This window comes from Adelges cooleyi, unplaced genomic scaffold, assembly GCF_023614345.1.
Source record: "Adelges cooleyi isolate 19-005CV unplaced genomic scaffold, UGA_ACOO_1.1 ACOO_flye_CR_arks_rails_tigmint_CR_PRNA_247, whole genome shotgun sequence".
Lineage (NCBI taxonomy): Eukaryota > Metazoa > Arthropoda > Insecta > Hemiptera > Adelgidae > Adelges > Adelges cooleyi.
Genome location: NW_026095912.1, coordinates 5,945,886 through 5,970,228, shown reverse-complemented (window position 1 = coordinate 5,970,228; position 24,343 = coordinate 5,945,886). Strand labels below are relative to the sequence as shown.

The window sequence follows — 24,343 nt, the reverse complement described above, 5'->3', positions numbered from 1 at the left end:
ATTTTGGCTGAGCAAAAACCGTGTAAATACAAATATTTAGGTGTTTTAATAAACTGATGCAATACGGTTCTATTTCGCTGTCCCACGTTTTATTCCACAATAAAACTATTTCGTTTCTATGTCATCACAAAGAGGCATTGGGTAGCAACTAGTGCAAAAACCATTAACCGAAATGTCGGAAATTGTTTTTCAATAAAATTTTCAATTAGAAATATTTGAAATAATCATAAAAAAACACTCGGTTGTATTTTGATTATATTTGGGTCAATTTTTTTTTCAATAATTTTGGCTCGGACTTATGCAGTTATCGAAGACGCTGTCTGGCATGTCATCTGCGCCAAAAGTTCTATAAGCGTCCTTGTTGGTCGACCGGACATACCTTCAGCTAGATACGCGGCATCGCGACCTGTTGTCTTTAAGAGCCCGCTGATGTCCAGGTGCATCCAAGGCACGTTTTGGGGCACGAATTCTTGCAAGAAAGCCGCGGCTTGCATAGAGTTTGCACCAAAATGCTTGCTGGAATTTACAAGATCCGCTTGGTTTGCCGATTGGACGTGCACGGTTGACTGTTTCCACAGCGGTAGTCTCCAGACTCGGTCGCCAGTGTGCATGGCTGCCGCTTTTATAGATTCCATTAACGACGGATTTTTCGTGAATACTCCTAGCGCCAGGGAAGACCAAATTTCCGAAGAGTCTACGTACGGGCCGATGTCGATTATCATTTTGGCGTTGTAACAGTCGGACATGCCCACCATGGACATGACGTCGGCAACGATAAGTTGGTTAGCTTTTACAGTGTCGGTCACCAGGACTGTCTTCGTGCTTTTGGTCATCAATACCGCTCCCGGTTCCAATGAGCCTGAACCGATCACGTGCTCGGCCAAGGGTATGATCACCTTAAGGTTGATGTCTAGCTTGAGTGCACTGACCGCTCGCAGGACGGCCACTAGAGTGGCGGCGCCTGAAATTTCACCACGAGAGTGTCTCTGATCTTCGCATGACCTCAGCGATCCCAGGCCGCCCGAATTGTAAGTCAGACCCGGGGCGATCAGCACCACGGGAGGCACGTCGATGTCGCAACCTTCGTATGTAGCCTCCAGGAGCTGTGGTTCTTCGCAAGACCCGCTGGCCACGGCAAGCAGTGCGTTCATGTTCCGGGACTCCATGAAGTGTTTACCGCGAACCTGCAAATCGATGCCCTGGTTGGACAACAGCGTGACCGCGTTTCGGGCGAACGCTTTGGGCGTCAACAGATTAGCCGGGATCTCTTGTAGCTGCCGCGTCAAGTTCTGCGCAGAGCCCTTTTGCAGACCGATTTGCCAACCGGTCCAATCGCAACTGTCGTACAGCTCGAGCTTCGGCATATTCTTCCAGTTTTGCCGAGATTTCAGGTCCTGGTACGCCCACATTCCCATCGATGCGCCCTCGGCAGAGCTCTCCGCAGACTCGAAACTTTCTAAGTAGATTTTTTGCACGTCGAAATTTTGCAGGGATCTTATACCTAATGCCGCAGCGTTGCGTACCGTTTCTTTTTGCTCGTCTATGCCCTCCTTTTCGTTGTAGCCGAGACAGCCGTCGTCCAGACCGACCACGGACACGTAAGGGTATGTTTGGTCGAGCCCGTAGAAAGTGCGCACATCTCCACGGGCCGGTGGTGGCTTGGCATACCGCAATTGTTCCATCAACTTGCCGCCGAGCGAATCGTTGAATCTGCTGGCTGTCGGTGTGAATGTCAGAGTTTCGCCGGTCATGTCACCTTTTTGGGCGAAACACCCAAGTACGAGACCTCGGAGGGACGGCGAAACACCGGTCGGGCTGCATGGAATGAGGTCGGCATATAATCTTTGGAGGACGAGTTGTTGTTTTGTCGATGGCCGATTGAGCTTAGGCAACAATTTATTTAAAATCATGTCAATAAAAATCACAAAAAAAATTTATACTTCGCTAAAATTTTGCTGACACTATCGTCTTTTAGACGGATCCTACTCGAATGGTCAGTGGCGCCATATGTATAAAACAATTTTTTATAAAATATTTTTCTTGGCCAGCAAATAATTATAATAATAATAAAACAAAACCGTGTTTTCTTGAGCTGGTATACGAAGGTGTTCGATGCGAGAAGATCAATCGTTCTTGCTCATTCATGCGTTTAACGTTTTTTATTGGTTTCTCAGAAATACTTATAGTGAAACAGCGTCCTCTTAAGACACGTGTAAAAACGTTTCGAGCACATAAAGAGTAGTCTTTTTTCAAAAGTTTTACCACATTTTCTCTCCCTCTATTCCATCTACGCTCAAAGACGTTAAATAATATAAAACAAATATTTAAAACATGTTATCGACATAGTTTTTAGAAAAACGTATTCTTTAAAATAACTATTTCGATTTAGTATTAGGCTTACAAAATAAATAAGTACTGTTATTATATGTTTTTGGCTAGTGCAATGACTGTAGTCCAATCTATCATCATTTAGAAAAAACAACATTTTAATTAATACACAAATTTCCCTCGGATACATTACAAAGGTCAAATCCAAGGGGAACCATAAATTTTTTTTGAAAAAAAAAAATTAATTAGATTTTAACTATCTTGCATAATTTCAATAATAAAAAACTTTTAATAATAATTTGTAGTTATTTTTATTATTAGTCTGTAACAATCTGTTACAGGCATTTATAACGGTCAAAGTATAATTTTCTCTTTTTTTTCGGTTTTCCTAAATAAACAAAAGTTTGAATACATACTTTTGAGAAATTTGTTTATTTTATAGTCCCCTCTAGGTATCCTTCATTATAATTTTTTAGACGACGATTTCCACAACTACGCTCTAAATAAAGAAAAAGTTTCCAACTTTTTTAATGGGAAAGAGTTTTTTGTTTTTCTCTGGGTTGCCAAAGTTTATGCTAGGTAGAACTATGTCTAAACAATATCTCATCCAAGTAAATTTTAATTTTTAAAATATGTATATTTTATAGGGGTTTCGTTGCTCTTGTTCTTTTTAAAAAAATGTTTTGCCTAATTAAGTATCGTTTAGGTTTGATTTTTAATCTTGAAGAAATCAGTTAGAAACCTAACCGGTCCGGGCAAAAAACATCATACCAAGTACATTTAAAAAATACATATTACATATAATACAAATAAAATAATTCCGTTTTAAAGCATATCAATCTGTAAATTGCATAGAAATTAAAGATTTAGTAAAAGTCAAAAAAATGTATAAATAGCCAATAACTCAATTAAAAGCAATCATTTAGCAAAAATCGCGATTTAACAATAATTAAAATATAAAAGGACACCAAACAATTTCCAATAATAAACATAGACAAAAGAAAAATAATTAAACCACAAATTTATAATTGAGATTTCAAGCAACAACATTTTAATTTCCGAACATAACATATTTTATAATCAGAAATTGCGGATTCTCACATTTCAGCTTGTTATTGTTAAATCTATTGTATACATTAAAAAATTAGACTTATAATGTTATGTGTTTTTTGTTGTATTTTTATTTAATAGTATCTGATCTATTCACCCGGCATTTATATCGATGACCTTCAAGTAAGAATAAAATAATTTGACGTGATTGCCAAATTAACCAATTTCAATTTTACAAAGATCATATTTTATTGTATTTGGCTGAAAATATTTTAAAATATAAAAGATTTTGCTTTACCTCATCACTACGAAAACCTATTCATCAAATTTGGTGTTCAGGTCAGTCATGTACAGCCAATCGGTTCATAACTAATTATGTATTATGTATACTGTACAAATCCCTCCCTAAATAGGTGTACATTCAACTAATGTTAAAAAATAAAGCACAATACCAATGAATACACTTAGAAATTAGCAAAATAATAAAGTCAAATGTTTGATGCGCATTTTCACATTAAAGCGTCAGTTATAGTATTGGTTTGTCAACTCACTCCAAGTACATCATCAAATTATTTAATTTTAATGAATGTTTACTCCCGAAAAAATCCCCTTTGACCGTTTCGGTAAAATAAACATTTTAGCAACCTTGCATATTAATATTATGTAGTCTGATAACGCAGCAACACATTTACCTGTGCTAAAAGCGTTTTACGTCATCCGTTTGCTGTTTAGTCAAACCCACAATCTAATGTTCATTTGTTGTCGTCCTGCGTTCCGCTGTAAGTGGAAAAGCCAAAAGCGAAGCAGGTACATACCTTTGAGTCGGCCTGTGCTTTGTTCCAGACGGAGATCATCTCTTTGATCGGTTTCCCGAACTGCCCCCGGTCGGTCTTGCATGAGCGCACACGGACATCCCAAAGGGTTGGTTTATCTCCACAACCCGGTTTCCAGTAATACCGTTCACGGTTTAAACGGGCTGGACGTGGCGGCGCGACGTGCCCTGGATGCCAATTGGTCATGAAAACACACAGACAAGTCCGAAAAGGCCTGGCAATACGGTTATCGCCTTGCCGGGACGTGCAACAAGGGCAAGGTATAGCGGTGATGTTGTGAAATGAAAAAATAAACAGATAACTGTTTTCACCCGAAAATCAAAATTCGTTTGTAGTGTACTTACGCGACGATTGTTCGTTGTACGTGATTTTGTCAGTTTCCTACCAATTTTCCGCCAACAGAAATATTAAAAAAAAAAAAGCTGCGAAGGTAATTTCTAATTGGATTTGACAGCAATAACTAATTTGAAATGTGCCGCGTGTTAAGCCATTTAGTATGACAACTTGTAATGCTACTTTTCGGTACTGACAACAGCTATAAAAAATATAAAAGTTTTGTTTTATCTAAGCGAGATATTGAATTTTTGTATCAAACTTACCCTGACAAGTTTTGTGTTAATTTGTGGTGAAATTACTTTTAAAACTCAATCGAGAAATTTTACACCATTTGTAAAAAATGTTTACTTTAACACTAATTATAACCTCATTTTTTGTCATAAAAACGGTATTTTTGAAAAAAATCAAATTATAATAAAACTATTTGTATGCGAACTATTTTAATATCAATAACCTTGTTCCTAACATAGTAAAACAAAGTCACAATAGTCACATGATAACATAGTCATAAAAGTCAGTTAAAAAATTGAATTTTCGTTGACCAGTGTACTGGCAGTTGTCCACTATTGAATTAACTTTTCATAAAATTCATTTTTAAAGCATAGCTTTTGTAGTCAACATACAGTAAGTTCTAAAAGTCATGTGACATACGTAAGTATTTAAAACTTAAAAGTTGAACAAGTATTTAACTAGCCAAATTTTTGGTTATAATGTCAATTGAATAAATACATTAATCACACTGTCCACTAATGGAATAATATTAATTGAATTTAAAATATGTAAAAAAAAAAAACGTTGTTCTAAATGTCACCACGAGGCTAAATGTAGATAAATCAATGAACACAATAAAGAATTTTATCAAACATGTTTGTATATTATTTTGTATGACGTATTATATTATTTTATTTACACACAAGAAATAAAACATTGACTAAATTGTTCGCTATGGTAACAGACATCGTGACGTATAAGTAATAGCATTATCAAATATTTCAGTTAATAGTAATCTTAACAAATTTAAAATACATAATAATCATTATTTTACGAACGCTATGTTGTAATATTCAAAAGAAATGTAATAGCGGGATTCATCGACCATTTTTTGTGGTAACTTGTTTAAACGGAAACGTTCATAACATTAAAAAAAAAAATGGATTTTGCTTGTAGTAGATTACAGAAATAACATCAAAAGACTAGTATATAACTACATTCTACACTCGTTCAGTCATTTACTTGTTAGTGTGTCTAACGTCATAATAATATTCTGTACACTTTTTTACATTATTTCCGTTATCTACTACAATTATTATAATAAATAAACTTAACTATATTATGTAAATTATCATGTTATATACAGTGATATGACGTTTAACTAGAAAACAATTCAACGGCGTCAGGTTGAAAAGCCATAAATAAAATTATATATTATAAAAAAAACATATTATGTAATAATATTAAGGGAGCAGTCTTGTTCAAAGCCAATGATATTAAACATAATTACTCATACGGTTGACAAAAAAAAAACCGGTTCAATAACACGAGCCAAATAATAACATCAATATAATAACGTAATGTCTTAAACAAACATTTCGTGGTGTTTTTTCCTATTGGTATTGTGAAATCTTTTTTTTTAAGGAGTAGTATTCGAAGTCTAACTACCTGATTGAAACAAATTCGTATTAACAATCTAATTATTAGTTTTCTAACAGATTTCCTAAGGGACTCTCGAAGCTTTAGTGGTGTTTTAATAGTTTAGACAGAACAAGTATTCTAACACAATTGTTTTTCTATTGGGGTCCTAATAAATCTAAATCTTTACTAAATAAAAGAAAGTGAAATTATTAAAATCTGTTTATCAAATTCTCGTTGGAATCATATAGTCGAGTACAAACTATAGGTAACCAACATTCAATTGTAAAATTCACTCAATAAAACTACCATTTAAAAATATGTGTTTCATTTCCCGAAAATTATTATCAATTTTTAACTACTGTCTACTGGAATAACTTATTTTAGTTTATTCAAAACACACACAACAAGCATTAGCTTAAGTTGAATTGAAAAAAAGAAAACAAGAACAATTATATATGGAAAAAGATACGGAAGTATACCAATCCGTGAAATATTTTAGGTTTTACACGTCTAAATGTTAAGTACATTAAGTTTCTTAACAACATAGGTATAACTCGGTTTGCATAAACTATTAAAATGCCCATATAAACTAAACACCGATACATCAAATCAAATATTATCTTAACAATTATGACTAGAGACTAGATATCATATTTTTAGCAACTGTATAGACTAGATTTTCTTACTAAAAAACGTATACAATACTAAGTTGAATTATTTAAATGCCAAATTACAATTAATAATACTTCTTGGAAATAAATATAATAGTATATAAACATATTTGACAACCATAAAAAAGAACAATAAAATACTTAAAATTAACGATTTTATTACTTTGTTTTAAATACATTATTTTGGTTAATTATTGCAAATGGAACATAATATTATTATACCAATACTGCAGTTGTTTTGTATAATTAACGTGTAATAAAATAAAAAACAAAATTTAAACTCATTTGTAAATAAACTTAATTAAAATACCTATATTTAATCATTCATTTAGACTATTTTATTATTAGAGTAGAAAACGGTACTTTTTTAGTTCTTTTTATGTAAGTTTAATAAATTAAACTATTAATTTTAAGAAACTACCATTAGATTATAACTTTAATCACACAACCAATTACTACCAGGGGCATAGCTAAGTATAAACTTAAGGACAAACCGTGGAAGATACAAATTTTGGGCTGTATACTATTATTAAAAATTACTAGAACATCAAAACGCATTACTGCGCAATCGTACCCATTATAATTTACATTGTAAATAAACACAATATAATATTGATTTGTGGTTTATTTTAACCCATACAAATTTGCATATATTTCTAAGGTCCGTATCATGTGGAACGGCAAAGAGAATAAGTGTAACCTATCCCGGTTTTCAAAACAACTATATTTTGTATAACTTGTACTACACTTTACATAGTTAAACGCTAGAGATTGTCTAAACATATTTAACTACTTATCATAAATTATCCGCTTGTCAAATATTAAAAAAAAAAATTGTTTTTTAACGTTTGGCTGAATGATTCTATAATAATTACAATGTTTTGAGCAGCTCGTATGACGTTAAAAATAAACCGATATAAATATTATTCTTGTAAAATTAAATATTGTATAATTTATTATTTTCAAAATAATACAATACTTAACTGCTATATCACATTGTTTCAATGTATCGTTTTATAAAAAAAAACACTCAACATTTGTATTATATTGCAGTTTAGGTATAATCCAACACAATTACACAATTCGTATTTGCAAGCCTACTACATGTAGTCATGCCCAGTATTCGCATTATCGAATATTCGAATGTAGGGATTTGATAAAAGCAAAAGCTGTTTATTTGGTTCACACCGTATTTTTATAATCAATATAAACCTCGAATACTTATACTTAAACGGATTGCCACACGTTTTTTTCCATGAACTAACTGCAATAGCAATAAGTGGTCGACTGACTAAATAAATTAAATTTATAGACGCAGAAAAACCGAATCCTCAATGCTTATCTGCGAATCCTATCCTGTCTATATGAAACATATAGCCACAAAATTATACCATTTTAGTCGTTTCCGGGTGCTTTTTTTTTACTATATTTATAATTAGATTTACTACTATTACGATAGGTACATTTTATACATATTAATATTTGCAAATTATATGACAAGGAAAAAACGCATTAAAAGGACACGTTTAACGTGTCCTGGCATGTACTTCAATACGACACATGAGTGAATGACCAATGTTGACTTATTGAAAGGACAAAAAAAATGCTTATATCATTTCCAGGGACTCGACTACCATAGTCCCAGTTTCTTCGTGTCAGCACCTTATTTGTCCGTCATGGGCCTCGTTGTAACTGACTTGACCCGACACTGTGTACGGATAAGAGCGGTTGTCCTCGAGTTCGGAAAACGATCTCCTTCTTCTGTAATTTGGAACTTCCCCTTCCACTCGTGGCGGTCGACTTACCGGTTCTTTCATGCTGATGAAACTTGTTTCTTTGAACCGGCTGTAATGCATAACGACACAGTATTAAAAATGCACCATGATAAGAAAATAAAACCATATAGATTCTTAAAATTGACTATTGATGCTTTATATTATCTTATATTATCAGCAAAACATATCTTAAAAAAAAAAATTCAAATAAAAAAATAATTCAACGGACAGTGGGGGTTGTAAAATGATTGTGTTGTATTTTGTTTTAGTTATTAAGTATTAATTTAGAGGTACTATACAATGATGTATAGAAAAAAATGTGAAGTCTAATGAAACGTATATATAACTTAAAATCATCATTGATCTGGATAACTCCACTCCTAGATACAAACGTGTCGAGTAGTAATTGTGATATTTTTCAGTTAAGTGCGACACTACCGCTCTACATTATAATTTCCAATTTTTTTTATTTTCTGTGTTGCCCTTGTTTCACTTACTTCCAGTTATAAGACGGGACGGCACCGTTGCTGATGACAGTTTTCGGGTAAGTGTTAGGAGCCTGTGCACCTAAGTAGTCGTTCGGTTCCTTGTCCAATCGCCTGCGGTCTGCTTCCAAGAAGATCTCCTCGGCGTTATCGTCTTCGTCGTCGTCTTCTTCCTCTTCTTCTACGTCACTTTCCTCCATTTCATCGTCGTCGTCCTTATGTCCTTCTCCTCCAAACGCACATGCCCCATCGTCTTCCTCGCCCACGCCTTCAGCATCGCCGTCACGGTCGTCGTCTTCGTCGTCATCGTCGTCATCTTCTATGAAATTGTGACCGTCGTCCACCAGCATAGGATCACTGTAACGTCTACCGAACCTCTCTGCGTTTCTCATCAGCCCAGCATTCTCTTCATCAAACAGGTCGTCAGCAGGCAATGGGGTAATGTACTGATGCTCTTCGCCGTCACCGCCCATAATTTCTGCTCTAAGTTCTGCTCCGTTTAAAGATCCACTCGCCTCGTCTGGTTCCGGGTGGATAGCGCGGTAAGGTAATGGCGCCTTTTGTCTGCCTACTACTGGTTGCTTAAAATTGATTATGGTCGGATCCTAAACACGAAATTTAAAAAAAAATAATCATTTTATATAATAATTTGTTAAAAAACAATTCGTTTTTTGGTTGGCCCTTGAAGTAAAAACATTGGACTGTGAATAATATGTCTTAATGTAATACCCATAAGAAGGTTCATGTACATTGTCCTCAATCATATCTTATCAGCTGATTCTTTTATTAATGATCTCCTCGTCTCTTACACCCTCCCCCATTCTTGTCTTCTCCGCGTCTACCTACTTTTCCCGTCTCCTCACTTTCCCTTCCCCTCTTATCTTCTACTCTCCTCCTCTTCAAAATTTTTCGACGGACCCCATTGTCATAAGATATATTTATGTCAAAAATTTAACATCATTGTAAAATTAGTACCATCTCATAGCGTCGAGAATGACCCCATAAAATAAACTCTAGTAGTAACTTGATAGGATGAAATTGTTTTGTTCTTATTGATGAGGTAATATGTGCCACAGATTACTCACTTGCATAAACAGTCGGATTCGTTTTAGTATTGTCTCAAACGTTGGTCTGCTTCCTGGATTCGTCCTCCAGCAAATGCACATAAGTTTAAAAACAGGCTCCGGGCAGGTTCCTGGTCTAGACAAACGCCCGCCTCGCAATACGTAGTTCATGGTCTCTTTGTTTGTCATCCCGGGATAAGGAAGTGAACCGAACGTCAGTATCTCCCATAAAGTTATGCCAAACGACCTAAAAATTGATTAAGTTAAAAAAAAATCACTAAATTAGAGAGAAAAAACTCTATATTGTTGTGTGAGCATAGTGTTATGTTTCACATAAAGTTTGTATCCGTTTACAAGTTTTTTAATGTGAAGTTGCGGTAGAAAACTTTTTTCTCAATCATCTAAGTCTATGAAAAAAACTAAAAAATACTTTTAACAGGGATCTTTGTGCGGTTCGAATTTCAAAGCAACAAAAGAATGTTTGGTGGTAAAGAAGAAAATATTTTTTCTAGTTAGGAAAACAATGTAATTTGAACGGTTCGAGTTACACGAGAAATGTAGAACAAATTATTTTGAAATACAAACTTAATAAACTTGATCGCGTTTCAAACGCTTGTTGCACTAACCATATGTCGGTTTTTGAGTTAAAAACGCCGTCCACCAAAGCTTCTGTAGGCATCCATTTTATTGGCAGCATGGCTTGTCCGTCTTTTTTGTAGTAATCACTTCTGCAAGTATGAAAAGTCGTTTTAATAAGTTATTGTTCTGCTATTGGAACGAAACGACAAGCAAATGAGTGCAAATGTATTTCGCGCTTACCTGTAAACGTCTCTGGACATGCCAAAGTCGGCTATTTTCGTCACTCTTCTTCGGCTGGTCGAAGACAACAAGCAGTTTCTGGCGGCAATGTCCCTGTGTATGAAATGCAATTTTTCCAAGTATCTGCATCCCTTGGCGATGTCCAACGCAATTTTCAACAGGTCTTTCATGCTGAGATCAACAATCGTGTCTTTGTTTTGCTGCAAACGCCACGAGGTTGTGTTATAAGAAATTCGAATTTTTCTAATTATATATTTACCACCGAAGGACGATTTTTCCTCAAAAACTCCTTCAGGTCGCCGCCGGCCAAGAATTCCGTCACGATGAACCTGTAGTTCTTTTCAAACGTGATGCCTATGAACTTGACAATGTTCGGATGCTTGAACTGACTCATGATTACCGCCTCGGCCAAGAAACTCCGGATGCTCTCAAGTTCTTCCTTTTGTTCTTTGCGCTTCTTTTCCTCCGCCAATAACTCGGGATTGGCTTGAGCCGCGTCATCGTCGAATTTCAGATCGATGTTGGTCATGTCTTTTTTCGGTTGTAACGTCTGCAACGGCGAGCAAGTTATACAATATAACCCTCTACGTTTTGTAAAAGGCGTTGTTAACTATTTAAGCGGACTTTACCTTTATCGCGACTCTAATGTCCTTAGATTCACCGGATTTCCGGTAATATCCACGGTAAACGATTCCAAACGCTCCCTCGCCAATGGATCTGTAAATTCAACAATTGTCAAATATTTTAATATTGGATCAAATATTTAGTAATGCATTCGGTTATTCGTTACCCTAGGTCTGATGTCTATTGATTTATGAAACCGAGTGCTCAACTGGTACAATTTCCATAGATATATTTGTCGATCAAACCTAGTATCTTACCTGAGTATCCGAAGGTCTTCACGAGCAATCCTGGGCAAATCGTCTGTCGACACAGTGCGGCCGTTAAAATCGTAAATAGGATTGATTTCCATGTCGCCGTTACGACTTCTGGAGTTCATGCTGTAGCTGAGAATACCGTTCTGGAGTATTTGGACGGTCTCTTTGCGCTCTTTTCGTTTCCTATAATTGCGGTCTAGAAAAAAAAACACAATATCAACAACACTATTACCATTCTGAAATGTGCTATACGACTTCCGCAATAATTATTTACTGGTACTCACACATACAAAGTCCCATGATAATACAAATTATAACGACAGTAAAAACGCTTCCGGTGATAAGAATTATGATTTTATTCGTTTCAGCCGATTGGTCTGCAAAATATATTATTATTTATTAAGCAAATGTGCACAACTAGATTGGCTTAACATGTATGACCAACGGTAAGACGTGAACAATACAGAGTAACGTTAAAGAATATCAAAACCACATTGTACAGTTATTTAATTTTAAATTCGAAGTGGTTAGAATTAAAAAAGATTATTAAAGATTTTTATAAAATTTTACGATAAAGCAAAATATCTCTATATTTAATTTAGATAATCTATTCCGATGGGCAAGGGTTTAGTGGCAATAGTGTTTTTCACTAATATCGAAAACTTTCGAAACAACTATAAATTAGGTACAGCTAATGACTTTTTTTATAAGAACATACTATTTGGCCTGATCCTGTATTTGACAGAGATTAAAAACATAATTGGTTATATTGTTTTAAAACGTTATTAATTCTTCAGTTCTACCTCTGAACGGAACAAATAGATTTTTTAAAAAATTATTGCAACTTTGTTACATTAACTGCAAATTTTGGCAATTAATTATATATAATATTTTGTGTGTATATTTTTCTTATGATAAATAATAATAATAAATCATCGTCAAGTCTGGTAACGGCATAAAATACTACATAAATGCATTTACTATCAGTATTATTTTATTATGTAAACATTTTTATGCACGGTGGTTCTCTCTGTCATCAAGAACGAAAACCTCAAGTTTAGTCGACGAGTCGGCGAGAGTTCGCCACAAGTTTGTGACCTATTACGAAAATTAATTTATATTGTCAAGTATGACAGAACTTTTAGGCTAGTAACTTATATTCTGAACCTACCTGCTTTTAATCTAACATTTTTTGCTAAATAATTATCAAGAACAACAAAAAATTAGCAAACCTAATCGATTATTTTTAATTAGATTATAACATTTTTAAGATAAGTAACCAATACAGTTTTATGGCCTATAACAACTCTATCCGAATGGTGGATTTAATTATTTCAAAATTAAAAATCTGTCGAACGTTATTAAAAAAACAATATTCAACAAAAAATTGATCGTTTGAGAAAATTTAGTTTTCTTATTAAATGTATGTATCTTTTGTTATTTTACCAGCTCTAAAGGGTTCAACACATAATATCCGTCGACTTACAAGAACACGATTTGCCGTCCGCCCCAAGTCTGAAGTCCATAGGACAAATGCACATTGCAGCGTTGCGCAGTTTGTTGATGGCCACGCATAGGTAGGCGCATCCGCAGCCCACGATCGCTGGTATGATGGTCACGGCTCCTGGACCATAGTGGCTTCCCGGATACACGGCACTGTAGAACAAATACTTGTGATCCGGCAAGTAAGACCAACCCCCTTCGCCGTTTGTCTGACTGTTGCTCCAAGCTCGTCCACCTTAAAAACAACACAGTGTCGCCAATGGCCTAGTCAAATAATTCAGATAAAACCACGATTGAAGCCACGAGAACCGTAAAATATGACGTCCTTGCGAAATTTCTATTTGAGATACATGTTTTCTAGGATGTTGCCAAATTGGGAAAAATTTACACATTTTTTTTTATAAAATATAAAAGTAAAGGCTAACAGTTTAATTTAACATGCATTCTAGACATACATGAAAAATACCATAGTCGCATTTTTAAAAATATTTTACGTTTGTCATTCACATTAAATTGTTGTTTAAAACGTACTTATATTTTAATTTAGCGAATAAAAATATATTTTGTAATTCGGATTTTTTAGTAAATTCTCCAAATTTCCAATTTTTTCACACTGAAGGAATATAGCAATTTTTTTTTCCCCGAAATAATTTTCATGGGAAATTCCGGCATTCCGGTGCCTAACAAAACCTTGGAAATACAAAACTGCGACGGTAAGCCTGAAAATACTTAATGTATTTTATTTGATAAAAATTCTATAAAATGATGCGTTTACTCCTCGCCTAATTCTTCTAATTTTTTTTTCTGGCAAATATACAGTTTGTTGTTTTTTCTTCGGGTTTTCGATAAACCCCACTTAAAGTGAATCAAGGTACACACTGGGAAACGGATGATGTGGCATTAAATTGTTTGCATAAGCTTACCATAGGGTACACCTGAATAGTGTTTAATAATAACATAGCGATTATTGGCTTACCCGTGTAGCCTCCACCGCCACCGCCGGCGACACAACCACCGCCTCCTCCGCCGAAGCCACCGGCACCCTTGATGTTTCCTCGACTCTTGTAGCACGCCAGTCCACCGACCGCTCCGCCTTCCAGCACCGAAGCTCCTGTGTATTTTTGTTCGTCCGAATAGTTTCCTGGTGCCCAACCGCCACCAGCACCTTATATGGTTGAACAAGAGAAAACGTGTTTATACTCTTAAAGTATGACTAATACTAAATTAAAGTCCACCACTTTTTTTGGGGTAAGTTTTTGAAGTATAATGTATGAAAACAATAAAAAATAATATTTTAATAAAGCGTCCTCGTATTGGATAATTAGAAAGTAGCTTAGATTACAAATATTGTTTATATACTCTAATATTTACATTGTTTTTTCGTATAAATAAATAGTTCAAATAAGGTTTTATCTAAATCAAATATCATTTGACATATACGATAAATTTTTTTAAAACATGTTTGTTACTTAAACAATTTTGGATTTTCCGTAACAATGTAAACAACAACTTTAATATTTTATTCTATGATATTTCTTACAAAATCATCTTACAGTGATAATGGTTCCTGATGAAAACCTACCAGAAAATAATGGATTTGTTAATAAAAAATGTTGATAGCGGTATAATGTACTGAGCCATACCAGAGTATAAATAGCATAACAATTTTTTGATATTTATATTTATTACCATACATAGAAATATCTTTGGTTTTAGTAGGGAATTTTAATTTTAAATTGGCTACTGAAAATCTACAGCCTATAATCGATTTTTTAAACACGAAATTATACGGTATTTAACGACCAATTAGAAACAAGAACTTTTAAATACTAAATATAATATTATGTTTGCAATGTACTGTAGTACTACGTTATACTCTCTTAGATGGTAGGTTATGGTATAATGTATTTTACACTATTAATGAATATTTCTGCCTGCTAAAATTTGTATTTAATAATTTTATTATATTTTATATCATAATTACTATATCCTACGCTAAATATGTTAAATTAAAATTTATAGAATGTTCAATTTTTCCACATACCAAATACCATAATACTGGGTAATATTAAAAAAAATGCTCTGTATTGCAGCCAATATGAATTTCTTTTAAAACGCGAATACTTATGAACAAATATTTTAAATTACAATATCCAGATAATTTACTTTCCTTCAAAATTGATAATTAACATTTATTTGGTTAAACTATCACTTTTTGTAGGCATTTCTTTTTATGTATAGACACACATTTGGAGGGTGAGCCCATTAAATTGATAGTTTAAAAAATAAGGAATACCCTATTATATAGGTTGAAAAAGTAAGAAATCTTTAAAGTTTCACATTAATCGCGTGTCCTATTACACACAGTTTTTTGGCAATGCTCTGTCTCTTAGTACTGTTAATACTTACTGTCCATTGTTGTCTTAAACGTAGCTAATTAATTCGAAGAACGATTTTATAAACAAGCTACGTGATTTCACTTTTTTTCGTTCATAATAATACTGCGGATGCGGTTGCAAAACCGTAGGAATTCTTAAACTGTGATCCCTACAAACTTTGAATTTCAGAGATTCCTCTAAGACGTTAAGGTTGTTAAGTGTTGGAATTCATCGAGTCAAAGTCGGGTTTTAAGTTAAGGTCCCGGGTGCAATTGAATTACTTATCCCGGCAATATTTTTTTTCTTTTTTCGCCGTGGTCGGTTAAACAGCAAATGTCAGTCACTAGACGTTTTACGCGGGCTTTTATATGCTGGTATTAGCGATTCGACTTCCGTTCAGAAAAGTTGTAAATGTTCGATCGGGCGTAATTATCGTTTAGCCGTCCATGGTAAACGCCGGGAATATTTCCAGATGGTCAACCCATATGTGTTGTAATGCCTTTTTTGCACTACACCGGTCGAACTTTGAAAACGTCTTCCGGAACCCCCGCCCCCCTCCCACCGACAACAATGGGACGACCATACAAGACTAGGAAAGAAATTCTCCGTACAATGCTGTGCAAAACCAGTGGCACAGAACGAACCGAGAAAAAAATAGACATCTAGCAGTTCTCATCGGATGTTAAGATAAAAATCGTTTGCATTCGTTCGGATGCCGTTAGTCAAATAGAACACTGATAATGAGAAATAATGGAGGTACTAGAAAATAAGAATTAGATAAAAATTTTAATAATACACGGAATGGGTCCGAGGACCACAACCCAATTTAGGTGTACTAATTTTTTTTCCATTAACAGACTTGTGGTAACATTTTTAATATGAAAACTCAACGAAAATAACAAAAAAAATGCTCAAGAAAACATATTATTTTTATTTAATTTTCGCTACTGAATTCCAACGTTTCTGACTTCATGAAATTTATTTAGTTTTATTAATATTTAATTGTTTTAAAAAACCGCTTACTTACTTCCCTAATAAATTAAAACTATAAATTAAGGGCATTGAGTGGGATCACTGGATTCCTTCTACCGTCAAATGATTCATGTCAAGTTAACAGTAATTACTTATCAAATTTTATTATTTTTTTTTGTATACTTACATCCAGATTGTAAATTAAAAAAAAATATTTGTCTAAATAAAAAACATAAAATATTGGGTTAAATAACTGAATAAAGTAGTAGTACTTTTAGCGAAAGTTCTACTGAAACAATAATATTATTTCAACTGTGAAGCTCAAATCAGGCATATCATCCGGCACAGATGTTCAAAAATATAAAAACATTTTTCTTATGTTCTATGAAAAAATATTATGATTTACAAGTGTTATATTTATTTGATGAGATGAAAATAATTCGTGTATTGTCATTATTATTCAATTTGTAATAATAATAACAAAATATTATTTGTTTACATGTACTATTTATAAATTGTTTCATGCAAAAATATAATGTTGTACATATTTGAAAATATTCAAACATATTGTAGCTCTTGTGATGAAATCATTATTCTATAAGATAAATAGTTACTGTTTAGGATTCCAGGTATTTCTATAACACTGTATAATTATTCACGATCTAGACTATGCGAAATCTGTAATACTGTAGTAACCACAAAACCCGATGTAATAAAGAAAATGTTATGAAAAAATTAAGGACTTGGTAAAAAATTAAAAAATGAGTACTAAAGAATATTAGATATAATATTTTGGTTATTTTTCTGATACAAAATGTCCAAAAATTTGAAAACCGATACAACTGAATGTCTTGGAAAACTATATTGAATTACTTTTTTCATAAAATAGTCGACATTTAGATTGATTTATAGTGGTTGTTTTCATTTTATCAAAACTCAAAATTAGTTGTTCTATCTTTGGGTGTATGAACACTAACCTGCCGGGTTCTCGCCAAACGCTGGTGCAGTGATGGACGGCAATCTATCGTTGGTTCCGTTTCCGTGTTGGCTCCGGTCGTCCTTAAAAGGACCATGGGCCAAACCGCCTCCGCCGGATCCTATCAACAAAGGTAAAAAACCGTCTTCGTGGGTTCCCTGAAAATATGAATAAAAATATGTTAGTATATAAGTAATAATAATAAGCAGCGGTGCAAAAAAAAAAAAAATGTCGATATTAATTTAATTTCGAATTCTTCATACTGAAATAAGTCACCGTCGTTTTTTAACAACGTCCTACAGATATTTTTATATTTTTAAATTAGGTCATGCCTTGTGTGTTCTGAAACGATATTATTTATCGCCGTAGATACAGTTTCAAGGCAAACGGAAGTGGTTCAACATAAATATTATGGGAGATAACAAATCTTTCTAAGGGGGCCATACAAAAGGGGGTTACATAACAGCTAACTGTAATATGTTTTCTCGGTCGAACGCGCGAGATAATGTTTTCACATTTATTTTTATTCATCTGAGCAAATAAATTCATATTTAATGGACTAAAATACATTTTTTTTATACTTGTCGATATTCAATTAACATAATATACATTTCTAACACTTAGGTAGGTGTAGAGTTTTTTTTAAACTAAAATTTAACATTGATTGGCTATACATCAACATATTTTGTTTTGAATATTATGTCGAATTAAGATATTTTAGCATATATTTTTCATTTTACGGTATTAGAAAGAAGCGTTACACACGTGCCCATGCCGATAGTCGGGTAAGGAGGTTATAGACGATAACGCATGACTATGGATGTACCACGTGCTCGTGAAAAATTCATTTTCAAGTCAAAAGAAAATGGAAAACAGGCAACTATTATGCGAGCATCCCATTTTTTTTTCTAAGAAAATACACTATTATTCACGCCACGTGCATTTTATGGGTATTTTTTTCCTAATTTACTACATCATTCTAATAAATATTCTCAACATATTATACAGTAGCGCGTAACGTCTTGGCAACCACGTCACGATAAAAAAATAAAAATAAACCCAACAACCTGATCGCCAAAAAGTTATGAGACTAACTAAAACACTTAACATAATATAAAATGCACATATTTTTTTATCGCGTTACCGGTTTTGGCATTTTTTGCGGGGTTAAGAGTAGCTTGAAATTTTCACCGGTAGGTCTGTGTCGTTCACCATAAGGTTGATAATTTACAATTTGGCGGTCATGAAATTGTTATTTAAGTATAATTAATTAGATTAAAAAAAACGAATAAACCTAGCTACAATGAATTTGGTAATTTTAACTATACCCAAGTGGTAGTTTTACATTTATTTGCAAAAATGGTTATATTTTAATGATAAAGCAAAAAAAAAAACCGTTAAGACGTGTAACCGATAGTTTCCAATCGTATCTATTCAATTATTATTAGCCTGTGATCGATGGATGTACGTTTTGTTGGTGACAATATTTTTTAACAAATTGTGTTTAGTATGGAACGGTGCGTTATAATCAGATACAGATTTAATTCACAATAATTATGGGATTCTTTCAAGCTATTTCTTAAATTTGGCCATGGAAACATGTTTAATGTGCGAAAAATTGACAGCTGATGTTAATAATATAATATTAAAACACATCTTGAGACTTATTATCGCGTTGGTCAATGGAACCGGAATTCACATCAAGTGTGTCCTTTTGGGGTGGCTATACTCGTAGGTCTTACAAACAAGAGGTTTCGGGCGACGATCTTGGGACGTTTAGCACTTAACTGTAAAAACAAACGATCCTCCGCCACCACCGCCGCCTCCGTTAAGCAACCGCAAGTCGTGCAACTGTCTGAGAGCGTTGCCGGTCCTGAAGTACTGTTCGCGTTGACAAGCCCCGTCGTGCTTCTCGTAGGCCTGCGTTAAAAATAAAAACACCTTAAGTGTTTGGTCGACGAAAATAATTCCCACTGACCTTTTTGCAAGCGTCTCCGCCCTCTTGACCGACCAGGATGTGCAGCTGTAGGTTCTTAGCCATCTCGACCACGGCAATAGATGTGGCTCCTTTGGATATGCCCATACCGTCGGCACCTTTTCCTCCTCGAGCACCGCTTGCGATGACGCTAAAATCAGACCCAGCGTTATCAGACAGACCAGTAACTGTTTTACAGCTGTTTATATGGATGTATGTAATGGCATATACAGTTTTTTTACTCCCCACTATGCCATGGTCGATAATAATCAAGATTAAACAAGACAAAAACCGTTAATATTCAAACTAATTTAATTCAGAGGGCCAGTTTTTGTTAAACGTAAATAAAAGGGTGATATATTCAATACAATTCAAGTACAGAATGATTGGTTAATAATGAATTATGAACCAGTCAATACCTTAGAAGATAACAAATTGTTTTAAATTATTCCTTTTTATACTCTTACAGTTAATCGTTCACCCAACTTTAATTCATAATTTAAAAATATAACCGCATAATTTATATGAAAAATCTGATAAACTTTAGCTTTTTAAATAGTAACGTATACCATTTATTACATTTTTAAACTAAATTTGTTTCCCTAAAATTTTTGCTTCAATTTAACGACTGGCATACAGAGATCAAAAAACAGAGACATCCTACTCCAATATTTTTCAAGTGAACGTTTTATATTTGAAGGGTACAGGGAAAAATCCAGCAAAGTGACTTTTTAAAAATGGCAAATTGTTGTTATAAAATTCGTTTTGATACAAAACGAATCTGTTCTTTACTTTTAGCACGATTATAAACAAAAATATACAATATTTTTAAAAGTTTCAAGTATTTCTTTACCATTTTAAAACATATTTTAGCAATACTTAAACATGTTTTTCTTAGATTAGAAAAAAGTGACTGCTGGTTTTTTCCTGTACTCTTCATTTGCTACTTCACATTTTATTTATTTATCTGCTAGGCCTATACAATATTTGGGACGGTCTTAGATTTTTTCGGTTCGCAACGTGAAACCCACGGTGATCCTATCAAAGTTTAAGAATAAAAGCGAAACTTGGGTTAGATAAATTTGCCTTTCGCACAAGGAAAGTTAAAACTTTACTTTGCGCCCAACGAATATCGGACAAGATTATCGAGAACTTTTACTTTCTTCACTCGCTTCTTAACCAAACACTGTCCCACGTGGTTTTTATTTGATTATTTAGGCTTTTTACCTTTGGCTTACTTTGGAGAAGTGTATTTTTTCGAAGTTTTCCTCGAAAGTTACACAATACTCTGTACATATTTAATCATTTTTAATGTGTTTACTTAGAAAAAAAATCTCATTTTATTTCTATTTTAGTTGTTGAGGTGTGTGAGATATGAATAGATATATGGGGTGATGTATGGAAAATACGATAAAAGATGAAGACCATATCTGATCGTATCCCACTCTTATGGGATAACAACAGTACTTACGTGTAAACTCCAGTTTCGGGTACGGTCCAAACTTGGACACCGTCCATGTAAGTATCGTTGATGACGTTGACCGCAGAAGTGCTGTTGTTGTATGCTATTTCACAGGATCTGTTGCTAGGACCCAATCTGCCCTTCGAACCACAAGTGGTAAATTTGTAAACTGCGACAAAAAATAAAATCGTAAATATATGCTTAAGGATGATAATCTTGTGTATTTATTTTTCTAAAAAAATTGTCCCGTTTACTTAACCGGTATCTTGCCGATTCAATTTACCGCAAAACAAATATATTATTATCATTTGAATAAATATTTTGTCGATAAAAAGTAGTTTGTTTTATTTGTACACAAATGATATTCCTATTCTTTTGTCAACTTTTTAAAGCCATACGTCTTATTTTGTTTTTTTTTATTAGCGCTATCTATTTATATGACTTATATTACACGATCTCATTGTTTTACATTATATTTCCACTGGTTCGGTACAATATTGACAGATTTTATTTTATTTATTTGCTACAATGTACATATATCTTTGGACTTGCTATCGCGAAATCGCCAAACTTGTAATTTATTTCACGTTTCCCCTTACAAATAATAATATTTTCCTTTTCAATATCACACAAACGATTTCCAGCGCTTTTCATTTATTCCTACAATTTGGACAAATGATCAGAGCACAGAGTGTTCCTAGTATTATTTTTCCAATTACTTGAAAAACATCAATGAGAAACACCGTCGACTGTTCGTCTTGAAAAAAATTAAACGCTATTAAGTACTAAATATATTATATATTATATATATTTAAATATATTAAAACGCAATAGCTTTACTCGAACTTAACGCCGTTTATTGCTTGCTGTACTCTTTTTACTTCTGCTGAATTGCCTAACAACTGTACGCAAACAACCCGCCTAACTATGTTGACTTTTTAACATGTGTTACTTGGGAAAAGTCCGCATTGCACTTACACTCTACTATATCTTTAGCTACAGACACTACAAAATAATCCCAGTTTGCTACGCCTGACCGACACTCCGGTAAGTATAATAAACGACCAAAGACCTGAAGGGCAATTGGTTATGTGATTTTGCCGCCAAGGTTGGCTAATGAGACAACTGACTAAACGGTTATGAACAAATCTTTATCAACAGGTGGTTGTCCACATTTTGTGCGGTTAAAGAATATAATTTCAACGGTGACCTGGCCTTTTTTTCCCGGAAATAATTATACACGGGCCAAACAAAAGGGTATGGACATAAAGAATGAAACCCAACCGTATTTTGCATGAGAGATGATGTGCTATAGATGCTGACGTTGTGCGTGTCGGATTTCAAGTGACGCACGACGTGACATTGTTTTTTTTTATCACATTGTTGTTATGGCACCGCATAATATTTTTTTTAAGGTTTAAAAAGCCCAATATATAGAAATACTTACCTCGTTTGTAAAAAAAAAAAAATGAACGAAATAAAAGCAACCGGGATAATGGCCAACGTGGTTTAATATCCCGTGAAATAGAGATAAATGAACGTCGAGGGCGGCAGGCGAATTTGATGAATGATCAATAGATTTTATGCGCCTCATATGACAAACCGAATTTTTGAGCTTAAGTATTTATACGTGTAGGCCCGTGTGAAAACGTGCAATCACCTTACGGGGTGACACCGGCCTTAACCGAACCACCTAAAGGTTAAGAAAAACTAAAAAAATATCTTCGACTGTTTATAGCAGATTTACTTTACAAAACGGTTTTAGGGCTCCACCTTATTTACATACAGTAAAGTTGTTCACTTTACATGACATATGACTGTAGCTATTACACAATATACCGGATCGATACGTTTCATATCATACAAGTACGATAATATTTTTGAACAATATGCCATTTTTGGTACGCACCGGTTTTGTTAATGAAATCCGGATGCACGGGAATCTTCAATGGAGTGACTGTGAACATACAAATAACGGTTTTCAATAAAATTATAAATATTATAACAGTGAAGATATAAGTAGTGTGTGATAAAGTTGGTATCCATATACTTATGTTTAATATTAACAATAATATATTAATAAAAATATATTATCTCAAACTGATTGCAACGATTGTATATATACAATCGTTGCAATTTCCGGACTGTGATCAAATAATGTTATACAAAAAATACGCGAGGAGTAAATAAATAATTATTTGAACTTATAATAAATTGATTAAAAAAAAAACAAAACTCCTTAAAGGATGCCCGTTGTTCAGAGAAAGAAACTTCATCGGCATACCCAAAAACCATTGTATAGTTTGTAAAAGTTGTTAAAAGAAATAATAATTATTTAACATGGATGAAACGCTGACCTACATATTCGAAAGCTGCATAAATTATGCAGACAGGTTTTCTCATTAGGCGACGGTAGTCGCTGGTCTCAAGGAAATGTAAACAAGTAACGCTTTTTCGAGTCGGTCAGATTAAGAAAATAAACTCTTTATATAATTAAATTACTTAAATGTTAATAATTATAATCAACGGTATTAAACTGGGAGTAAAACCGTGTTTGATGTTTGCTTAGAGTTCATTTCAAAAACAATTGAAATGTACCGAACAATCATTGAAACTTATCAAAAGCTCGAAACTACGTACCCGGAAGCAATTTATTTTATGTACCTAAACCATCTACATAGTATTATTAAAGTTGGTGAAACCTTACAATATAATTTTTCGAGAGAAACCGCCTGGCCACTGTTAGTTTTTGTTTGGTTAACCTGATGGGATTAAAATTAATTTTCCGACGACAGAACGGTTAGGGCAGGCAGTATATTAGATAAATTATTTTTATTAAATTATATGTTGTCTTTTAATTAAAAAACTTGAAGTATGGATGGAAAAACGGTGATGCGTTTCAAGTATACAAGCCCGCAAGTTAAGGATGAGATTCGGGGAACTTTAATTTTTTTCCTTTAAGAATAAGAAGTTTGCGGGCGACGCGATGCCTTAAGGTGTCACTTGCAGCGATAATATATTTCATAGAGGTTTATTTATCGGCAGATGGGTACTTAAACAAGCAGCAGAAGCCGTTATTCCCGATTTCTTCTTGCCCACACTGATTGGTCGATTTTAGGGAACATTGCCGCCGGATGCAAATTTATTGAACGTTCAGTTTGACCTTGGCCATGATGTAGGTTTATGATTTACAGTGACTTTGTTAA

The 24,343-nt window shown here is 33.9% G+C and overlaps 2 protein-coding genes across 2 annotated transcripts in view; both read right to left on the bottom strand.

Moving 5' to 3' along the window:
• Positions 1–296: 296 nt before the first annotated feature.
• Positions 297–1,751, bottom strand: LOC126837005 (cytosol aminopeptidase-like). Its single transcript, XM_050570730.1, has one exon. The coding sequence runs from the start codon at positions 1,749–1,751 to the stop codon at positions 297–299; it is 1,455 nt and encodes a 484-aa protein (XP_050426687.1).
• A 5,399-nt stretch (positions 1,752–7,150) lies between these two features.
• Positions 7,151–24,343, bottom strand: part of LOC126837106 (tyrosine-protein kinase receptor-like) — a 167,467-nt gene continuing 150,274 nt past the window's right edge. The window contains exons 11-26 of the mRNA XM_050570904.1: positions 23,047–23,094; positions 21,147–21,306; positions 19,679–19,826; positions 19,489–19,620; positions 17,702–17,858; positions 14,351–14,539; positions 13,358–13,609; positions 12,156–12,248; positions 11,875–12,067; positions 11,623–11,710; positions 11,253–11,543; positions 10,994–11,193; positions 10,801–10,902; positions 10,196–10,421; positions 9,123–9,715; positions 7,151–8,695 (exon numbers count right to left, since the gene is read on the bottom strand). Coding sequence (XP_050426861.1) covers positions 8,506–8,695; positions 9,123–9,715; positions 10,196–10,421; positions 10,801–10,902; positions 10,994–11,193; positions 11,253–11,543; positions 11,623–11,710; positions 11,875–12,067; positions 12,156–12,248; positions 13,358–13,609; positions 14,351–14,539; positions 17,702–17,858; positions 19,489–19,620; positions 19,679–19,826; positions 21,147–21,306; positions 23,047–23,094 — 3,062 coding nt within the window. The 3' untranslated portion in view covers positions 7,151–8,505. The remainder of the gene's footprint in view (positions 8,696–9,122; positions 9,716–10,195; positions 10,422–10,800; positions 10,903–10,993; positions 11,194–11,252; positions 11,544–11,622; positions 11,711–11,874; positions 12,068–12,155; positions 12,249–13,357; positions 13,610–14,350; positions 14,540–17,701; positions 17,859–19,488; positions 19,621–19,678; positions 19,827–21,146; positions 21,307–23,046; positions 23,095–24,343) is intronic.